This window comes from Lepidochelys kempii, chromosome 7 (assembly GCF_965140285.1).
Source record: "Lepidochelys kempii isolate rLepKem1 chromosome 7, rLepKem1.hap1, whole genome shotgun sequence".
Lineage (NCBI taxonomy): Eukaryota > Metazoa > Chordata > Testudines > Cheloniidae > Lepidochelys > Lepidochelys kempii.
Window position 1 is genome coordinate 119,953,414 of NC_136386.1, and position 9,102 is coordinate 119,962,515.

A 9,102-nucleotide genomic window follows, 5' to 3' on the forward strand; every position below is an offset into this window, starting at 1 on the left:
TGTTGCATCCAAATGTTCCACCAGAAATTTAAAAAAACAACACCGTACTCTTCTCTAGTCCTCTTGGATTCCCTGTTGTGTTAAGGCCCAGGGGTAATACTTGGCAAACAAGGAGACCTTTAGAGCTAGTGACTTCCTAGCACCATGGAGAGAAGAGGGAGATCAATCTCCAATCAAAGGAAATGCTACCCCTAAATACCCAAAGAACTCCTACTAATTCATGCTGGCTAGGACTCTGGGAGTTTCACTCAGTGTTGGGTAGATGCCCAGGCAATAGGATTGTGCCCAGCAAAGCTGGGAGTTAATTTCTTTAATATCATCAGCTCCCAGGAACCCCTGGGGCGCTAAACACTCATTCGTTTGCAGACCCAATGCATTATGGTAGCCGTTACAAATAAAGCCTCCCAAAACACTGTGAAGCTGTCACCCCAGCCAAGACTGGGTGAAGGGGGTGTCAGGTGGCGACTGTTGCTGCATGTAAACCGAGTGGTACACATTTGGCAGTAGAACAGCATGCCCCAGACCCTTCAGAATAGAGCCGGTTGACTGGGACTGCAGCTCTGAGGAAGAAGTGTTGATGTTCGTTCGGACCTGGCAGGGATGTTTTCCAATGTATCGTTCAGTAATAGATCAGCAGGTGCCAAAATTAAACTGCATGATGTATTTAACACCATCCCTCTCTGGGTGTGAGGAACCTGCCCTGCCCCATCCCCGAGCTGCAGACTCACCCGCCCTGCCTTCTTCTAAATGCTACCGTGTTGTGGCAGCCAGTACACTGGGACGGACGTGCCCCAGCATGATCTCGGCTGTGCAGTGACGCCGTGATACTTTGAAGGAGCGGGAAGCGACTTGGGATGTGCCTCCCGCCCAGAGGCACAAAACCGTGCAACCATGTTCCCACCCCACGTGTGAATGAGCAGCACTGATTGTGGAGATAGTAGGGTTGGATTTAGGCAATGTGAGGCTCTAGGCATGCCCTGCACAAAGGATATCCTTGCCGCCCCCCCATATCATGACCATTCCCCTTCCCTATGGTCCCACCCACCTGCATTGTGCCTCTGTCCTTTCTTAAGGTGGCAATGGTCAACTGCACAAGACTGCGGGGGAGGAGGGAGAGATTTCCAGCCCTCCTTTCAGCCTGCCCACTGTTCTCTGCCTTCAGGTGGGCCAGGGTGTGTTCAGAGAAGGGGAAGACCGCCTCCGCCCACCCGTGGGGGTCAGGGGGGGCAGGGAGAGCTTTCCAACAGAGTCACAATGGAGTGACAGCAGTGAAAGCGTCGTCCTCTGGCTCCAAAGGATAGCAGAGCTGTAGACAACTCTGGGAATCCACACACGCTTACCTGCCTCCTCTCTAAGCCTCTGTCTAGGAGTTCACGAACAAGTGCCTGTGTCTAAGAGGTCCTTGCCAGGGTGTCCCAAAGACCCTGTGTCAGATATTTAGCTGGAGCAAGGAGAAAGGGATTGACCACGTTAGACAAAATCACTGACCTTATTTCACTACTCCTCTGACCATGGGTGGAGGCTGAAATATCTGTGACACTGACAGTGGGTTTTTCTGCTCCTCTCTCTTGCAGGGAAGGAATCGCCATGCCAGCAGGGATCTTCCGGGTGTGTCTGGTGGTGATTACGGCCATCGTCAACCACCCACTCCTCTTCCCCAAAGAGAATGCCACCGTTCCTGAGTACGCTGAGGACATCATCCAGAAGATGAAGGCGCATGAGGAGAACCTCCGGCTGGAGCAGCTGCGTTTGGAGCAAGAGATTGCCAGACAGGAGGCCACGCTGAAGACTTTGGAAAAGGCCAGGGAGCCGGAGGAACAGAACAACAAGGAACCCCTCCCCTGGGACTTGTGGAGCGCCATGTCCATGGTCATCTTCCTGCTGATCGAGCTCTGGAGGCAGGATTACCAAGATGGGAACTGGCAGGAGTCAGCCTGTGAGGAGGACGACATGGCCGTTCTCGGGAAAGCATTCAAGGGCGTGGCCCTCCCAGACAAAGCCGCGTTGGCCAACTTCTACGAGAGGTGTATCCTGGGTGCCACCGGTGACATGGCTAGGAAGCGAGAGTTGGTGGAAGGCTTTGCAGACGACTTGCTGGAGGCCCTGAGGAGCGTGTGTAACCGAGACGCCGACATGGAAGTGGAGGAGTCCATAGGGGTGGGGAGCATGTACGAAAACTGGAGGGTGCACAAGCCTTTGGTTTGCGACTTGATCGTCCCTTTCACACCCCCAGAGCCATACTGTTTCCGATCCCAGACCTGGTGCTCAAGGGAGTCAGTCCCACCGGACAAACAAGGCTACGGCACCATAAAAGTCTGCAGGGCAGATGAGGATGCAGTAGGTTGCATCTGTGGCAAGACTAAGCTGGGGGAAGACATGCTGTGCCTCCTCCATAGCCAAACCAACCAGACCACGCGCAGTGGTGAGATGGAGGATCTGCTGTGCTGCAAGAACACCCAGTATCTGGATGCTGACCAGGTCATGAAGTGGTTCCAGATTGCGATCACCAAGTCCTGGAACAAAATCTCCCACAAATATGAATTTGACCTCACCTTCAACCTCTTGGACTCACCGGGAGCCCTGAAGATAAAGTTCAGGTCTGGGAAGTCCATTGCCTTTCACCTTACCCCTGTGGTACAGTGTGAAGACTCGGATGCCTATTTCATCTCCCATTTCCCCCGCAGCAGCCTAATGGCTGATCCTGTCTCCAGTACTGACTGGTTTGTTACTTTTGCCGTGTACGAGAGGAGGTTCATCCACTCCATCTCCAAAAAGCTGCCTGCCAGTGCCTGCCACCTCAGCTGCCTTCAGATCCTCTCCTTCCTTCATGGAAAGCAGTGTAGCTTAACAGGTCCCAGCAGCCTCACCAACTACCACCTGAAGACGGTGATGCTGCATTTACTGCAGACCCGGCCCTATCAGGACTGGGCCTCTGAGAACCTGGAGGTCAGGCTGCAAGACATGCTGAAGTTCCTGGAGAAAAGCCTGCAGGAAAAGAAGCTCTGCCACTTCTTCATTGGAAACCGGAAAGTGCCCGAGGTGCTGAACTTCCCAGTGGTGTTCCAGAAGGCAGAGCCACTCAACCTTTTCCGTCCGTTTGTTCTGCACAGGGACGCTTACAGAAAGACCGTGGACACGTTTCATGAGATGCTGAGGAACACATCCGCACTCATAAACGAGTACACCGTGCACATTCCCTCTGTGGGACATACAAACATGCTCCACAAAGAATCCCTTTAGCAGGACCAGCGGAGAAATGCTCTTCCACCAAGCACAAGTCCTTGGGGCATCGCAGAAACCTCTTGTGGGCAGTTGACTTCAGCGGGAGAGACTCTCGCCTTTCATGGAAACCACTGCAGGCCCTGGTTTCTACAGAGTGGGAGGGGAAGAAAGAAGGGGAGAAACTGAAAGATTTATGCTGTCAGTGTCCCTCCACTCCACCAATGGGTTGGCTGGTTTGTTTTTTCCCATTGTGTACCAGTCTCTGTGGTGGTGACAAGCAACAGACAGGACTAATCTTTTCAGGGGTTGCAATGCAAATATTGGGGGTTATTCAAAATCTCTAATCAGATATTTAGTTTGTTTTTAAAGGAGGAAGGGAAGGGGATGAGAGGGAAACTAAGGTGGCTCCCACAAAAAATAATATTGCAAATGAGACCTCCTGCTTGTAAAAAGCAACAGCCCTGTGATTGCAGCTTGGAAGTTTAGTAACAGCTGATTTTTCTGCGTGTGTGTGGTGGGGTTAAAACCCAGACCCTGCAGATTAATTTCAATCCCCCACGAGGCAGCAGAGAAAGCGGCATTGAAATCAACCATAGTTTTTTAAACTAATGGAAATTCAAGTTGCAAAAGTGCCCACTTAGTAGGACTTTCAGCTGCAGCTAAACAACCTCTTCCCCTTTCCTCCCCCACCCAAATACACACTTCCTGTACCTTGCAAAATCCTTCTCGCTTGGGAAGCATACCGGAGACGGGGGGCAGGATGCATTTGTGATACAATATAATTAGTCTCTTTCATTATCATCCCGGTAAAGGGCAGGGCAGTGGACTTACTGCCTGGGTGAACATATGGTGAGGACAGTGTCCCAGTGCTGTTCTGAAGAACACAGTTGAGCATTCTTTTGATGTTAGCAAGACAGACACAAACAGAGCAGGTTCCTAAGGGACAAACTGTGTTTCCCAGTTAAGCAGCTGATGTGTGTGTAGAGGAACCCACTGATGCCTCTGTGAAATAAGCCCAGATATAACAGTCTTCTAGCAAGGTAGATATTAACCTCGCAACCTAGTATGAGTAATCTAGTACACTTTTTTTTTTTTTTTATCCTACCCAGGCAGGCAGGCAGAACAGCTATGGCTAAGGAAGAGAGTGGCGCACATGGGCGACTGGCCATCAGGAGCTTTAAAGCTGGATGTGGCAAACTCTTAGCCTCCATAGTAGAACTGCTGTCCTGTCCCTCCTTCTAAACACCCCCCGGAAGGTCTCCATCCGCATCCAGACAAGACTGCCTCCAGTCCTCCTAAATGCTGCTATTTTGATAAGTTGCTTTTAGGAGTCTCAGCTGGAGGGAGGTGAGACCCACAGCCCTCTGGGACCAAAGCATGGTGAATTTACAGCCTCTTCCAAGCTTCAAGCAACCACAGGAGAGCTAGAGTCTGAGGATCAAGTCTTGACTTCTAAATCTGGTGGGCTTTAAACAATTTTGTATTTTGAGGCTAGGGCTCTTGTCTTGACTGTACACATCACGTGGCTCTCTTTTTAGAAGAGGGGGGAATACTGTCCTTGATGGCTGCCTAGACAGCACCGGTGATGCCACCTTACAGCAGGGTGCTCTAACCCACTCAACTTAGTTAAGGCACATCTGGAAAGTAGATTTGATCCCATCTCATTGAGAGTGACACCCTCTGGCAATAGACGAATTATCCAGCCTGCTGCTGAGAGCGAACCTTGGAGAGAAGGTTCCCCTTTCCAGGAGGAACCATTATCCCACCCTTGAGGATGGATGCCCAAATCCACCCTTCCAGTGGAAAGGGGTCCTGATGTACAAAGGCAGAGGGCATAAGCCGAGAACTTGGGGGGCAGGGTGGTCAACATTGCTTCTGCGATGAGCTTGCAGCCAGCCTCAGGTGATACAAAGTGAGCCATACCCTAGGGCAGGGGTTGAGGGTTATTAGGTGACCACCCTGGTTTTATCTGTAACTTTACCTATGACATTACAAGTGTTTTGGATCAGAAAGTGACTTCTGCATTGTTCAGGAAGGGGGAAAGAAGAGAAAAGAGAAGGGCTATTGGTTAATGGCTGCGGCTACCACTTGAGAAGTGAAGTTGATGGTCTCCACGCCAAATTCTGGCAGCTCTCTGTCTGCACCCCCAAACCATCACATACCAGTGGTGGTCATTTTTTCAGGAGAACAAGAAGACTGGAGTGACAGCACATGTCTGGCTGCTGTAGGTCGGGCGTGAGGGAGCAAGTGCTATTGGGCTTTGGCTTTTATCAGCACAAACCATTAAACAATGATGCGTAATCAAAGGACAGTCACAACTGGCAACTTGGATACAATAAGCAAAAATATAAGGAAGGGTTTAGAGAGCAATAGGGACTTGTAGATACATCAGAAGCTCTGTGGAACATTTTAAAATGAAAGTAATGTGCCTCTGGCAGCGGCTGAGTTCCCAGTGCATTGTATGGTGTCCTCACCAGCCCTATTTTTACACAGACCTATCACGTGCAGGATCTGGTGAGGCAGCTGTGACTTAAGTCCCTCCTCAGTGGGTTATTATTACCGCTAGAGAGAAGTGAAACTCTGTTTGACGTTTCCTGTGAGGAGTCTGAATTTAGCATATCAGAAGCACAGAAAGAAATCCATGACCCAGGTGACACAGGAAATGACATGTCATGGACCAAAAAAAAATTGATACAAGAAATGGGGGGGTGGGGGGTAGGGATAAGGGAGAGAACAAGGCCATTTTAAAACATCTCTCATTTCCCTTGTGTAAAGTGTCAGAGCAAACCCACTTGAAAGCCAGCACGGATGTCTCAACTGTAATTCAGCTCTTGGTGGTTTTTGGGAGGGCTTTTAAAGTTGAGTTTGCAACCATATGCCGGCAATGGGGAAGCAGAACTTTACAAATTACCCTATATTAGCTACATGTGAAGCAATAGCAGGGACTTTCTGGATTTATCTGACTGCTTTGCTAAGGCTGCTTAAACATGAGGTGCTTACTTTGCCGAGGTGGGCATCTTAAAGATGTTTACTGCAAATTCAGGCTAGGAAGGACCCTGCAGATGCCCCTCCCCGTGGGGGAAGCACTCTGTATTCACACAGCATGTTTTGGCAAACCTTGTGCAAGTGATCTCCTTCATAAGCTGTATGGTGCAGCTCTGACGGCTTGAACTACTGGAGGATGGGTGTACTTTGCATCTCAGGTGATCAGACCTTAAATGTGGTAGCAAGAAGAGGTACAAGGGGCAGGCCAGACATCATCCTGCAGAGATCCCCTTCTCATGCTGGGGTATTGCTGTTGCTATTTATTTGCTGGGAGAACTTTGTCACAAGGGGCTAGGGTTTGTTCGCCTGGAGTCTAACCACCTCCCTGACCCCAGATTTATTGCTTTCATCTTCTACTGCAGGCTTTACGAAGGTGGGGGAAGTGATACAGCCATGGACCCAAAGTGCAGCCTCACCTGCAGAAAATGCCTTGTGCTGAAGCCATTATTGCTATTCAAGAGCTGAATGTCTTTTAAGAGAGTCTCTTCCATTTTGGGGGGATGGGACGGGGTTTCACTCTTCAACATGTGTCTGCCATGGGACGTGGCATCTGTGTCTCAGTTCCATGTACAGCTCTTCTGTTTCATAAAGAGAATTGAACACTTGGTCCATCATTCAAGCAGGGTGTAGTGGTTGTTCCACTTGGGCTTTTCTAATGTGTGTTAATGTACAATCTGTAAGACATTCTGTAAGTGACAGAGAGGAAACAGCAGCTCTTACCCTGATCTTACCGGCATAGCTGCTGATCACTGACTGCTTGGTGCTGCTCATGGGACCATACATGGTCAACAGCCTTATTGATTACTTGCCTTTTTGGATACCCTTTTGTAACCTTGCTTGCTTGGAAGGGAGACTGTCCTGTCCTGTCCTGTCCTGTATTGTAGAGGACTAACCTAGGAGGATGGGGAACAGTACCAAAAATCTTGCAGCTCAAGCTCCCTCTTCCTTGGGCTTTTTAGAACGTCCATATCCTGTTCCTTTTAAAGGATACACCAGGAAAACTTTCTGTATTAAACTGCTGCTTCTAAAGCAGCAGGTTGTTGAATTTTGTATGTATTTCTCATGCAGCTTTATTTATAATAAAAGAAGTACTAGAAGTCTTGTATGAAATCTTAAAGAAGAGAAGTGTGTGTGTGTGTTTCGTAATCTCCCATAGGCTTGCACAGTTCCCAGGGGGAGCAGCAGGTTGGAGTTTGGACGCCGTGGGCGGCATCCGCAACCCCAGTGAATAAACAGCAAAATCTGCGTTGACTTCAACAGAGGTAGGACTTCACCCAATCAGTCTAAAGTCAGTTCTGGTGTAACTGGGCGTCCGTGAAGTTGCAGCCATTTATATGAGGATTCAACCCGAGCTCCTGAATTACCAGTTCTGCTGGAGGAATTCCATTCACTTTCCTGTCTGACCGGTACCTAGACAGCTCAAAACAAAACCTCTATCTAGTGCGTACTTGGCTCAGCTCCTTCCCTTGAATTTCAGGTGAAATGGCACCTAATTCAGAAACTAACAGTGTGGTTCTCTCTGAAAGGAAAGTGCTAAACAAAAGCAGTCAACCATCCTATTTTAAATCAATAATAAGCTACATATAACAACAATTCTTAACATTTCTCTTGTGACTCCCATCCCGGACTCTCCCAAGTTCTTCACAAGCCCATAATTAAGCCTTGCACCACCTAATGAAGTAAGAATTATGACGGTGTTCTGCACTGAGCAGGTCAGGGAGTAGGATAGTCCTAGTTTCTGACCAAGGCTCTTAGGTGCTGTGGCATTACAAATAATAATGTTACTTACCCAAAGTCACAGAGCCAAGCGGTGCAGTCAAGAGTTGCGCGTTATCCTTTCCCAGCTCTCACCAATGGACAATGCTAGATGAAGAACAGGAGTGTTGTGGCTTGGGTGCTGGGTTTGGGTGTTGACAACAGGCTGTGTTCTCTAGCTGAGCAGTCCCCTATGCTAGCTGTACTCTGCCACTACACGCTCTTCCAGAAGTCAGTTTCATGGACCACAGAAGAAGTTTTTCCATTATTGCTCCTGTACCTGAGAGCTAAAGGATGGGGGCAAAATCAGCAAAAAGAGCCCTTGTGGGGAAGACTCAAAGACCCTGGGTTGATTTCTGCTCCTAGCTCTGTGTCACAGTAAAGTTAGGTTTGGGGTCAAACCGATCTCTAGTCTCATCTGAGAGGTTTCCCCCATTTCATCGATGAGGAAACGCAGCTAGAGATTGTAAGTGACTTGCCAAAGAACCTAAAGTACAGGTTGAGGCACAGTTAGGAGTCCTCTGAAGAGTAGACAAGACCCAAAAGTCCCTGGTTTGGTCTTTCTTTGTGGTGTGACTTAAATATTTGTGATGGAGCCTCTGAGGCACCCAGCAATCTTGATATGTTAGCTGACTTAAGTTCCTCTGGGGCTGAAGAGCTGAGTTCAGGTTCTCTTTCAGACAATTAAGCTACTGCAAACTGAGATCACTTTACTTCTGGATGACAGCATCCACATGGGGGGGGGGGGTAATGCACTTTAACTTATGTGCATTAACTTGACACCTTTAGCTGATTCATCTTAACTTTCCTGAATGCCCCCATGTAGATATGACCTCAGTGCGAATATCAAAACTTCATGGGAATAGTTTCCTTCCAGGCACCATCCTCTTTGCTGTAGAGTTAATGATTTCTCTATGTTAAGTTCTAAGCCTGTCCTCTCCTCCTCACATGTCCTCTGACCAACTTCTTGCAAAATAGAAACTACAGTGAACATATAAATTCTGACTTGGTTTTTAAAAGTAATTTGAATGGAAAAATCCCCATGTCTTCCAGTTAGCAGTACTCCTTTTTATGTTCTGC

At 48.6% G+C, this 9,102-nt stretch overlaps 1 protein-coding gene and 1 long non-coding RNA gene across 3 annotated transcripts in view; one reads left to right on the top strand and one right to left on the bottom strand.

The window, feature by feature from the left end:
- The window catches only part of ITPRIP (inositol 1,4,5-trisphosphate receptor interacting protein), a 31,158-nt gene extending 23,772 nt beyond the window's left edge, over window positions 1-7,386 (top strand). The window contains exons 2-3 of one of the 2 annotated variants that reach the window (XR_012160076.2): window positions 1,575-4,683; window positions 6,630-7,386. Coding sequence is in view for 1 of the 2 variants with exons in the window: in XM_073354435.2 (XP_073210536.1) it covers window positions 1,588-3,240 (1,653 nt within the window). In the remaining variant the exon portion in view is untranslated. Of the gene's footprint in view, window positions 1-1,574 lie in introns of both variants that reach the window. The other variant, XM_073354435.2, reaches the window with a different exon arrangement.
- Window positions 1-8,046, bottom strand: part of LOC144930754 (uncharacterized) — a 40,008-nt gene extending 31,962 nt beyond the window's left edge. The window contains exons 1-2 of the long non-coding RNA XR_013636099.1: window positions 6,684-8,046; window positions 1,489-3,369 (exon numbers count right to left, since the gene is read on the bottom strand). This is a non-coding gene — a long non-coding RNA (uncharacterized LOC144930754). The remainder of the gene's footprint in view (window positions 1-1,488; window positions 3,370-6,683) is intronic.
- Between the last annotated feature and the right edge of the window lie 1,056 nt (window positions 8,047-9,102).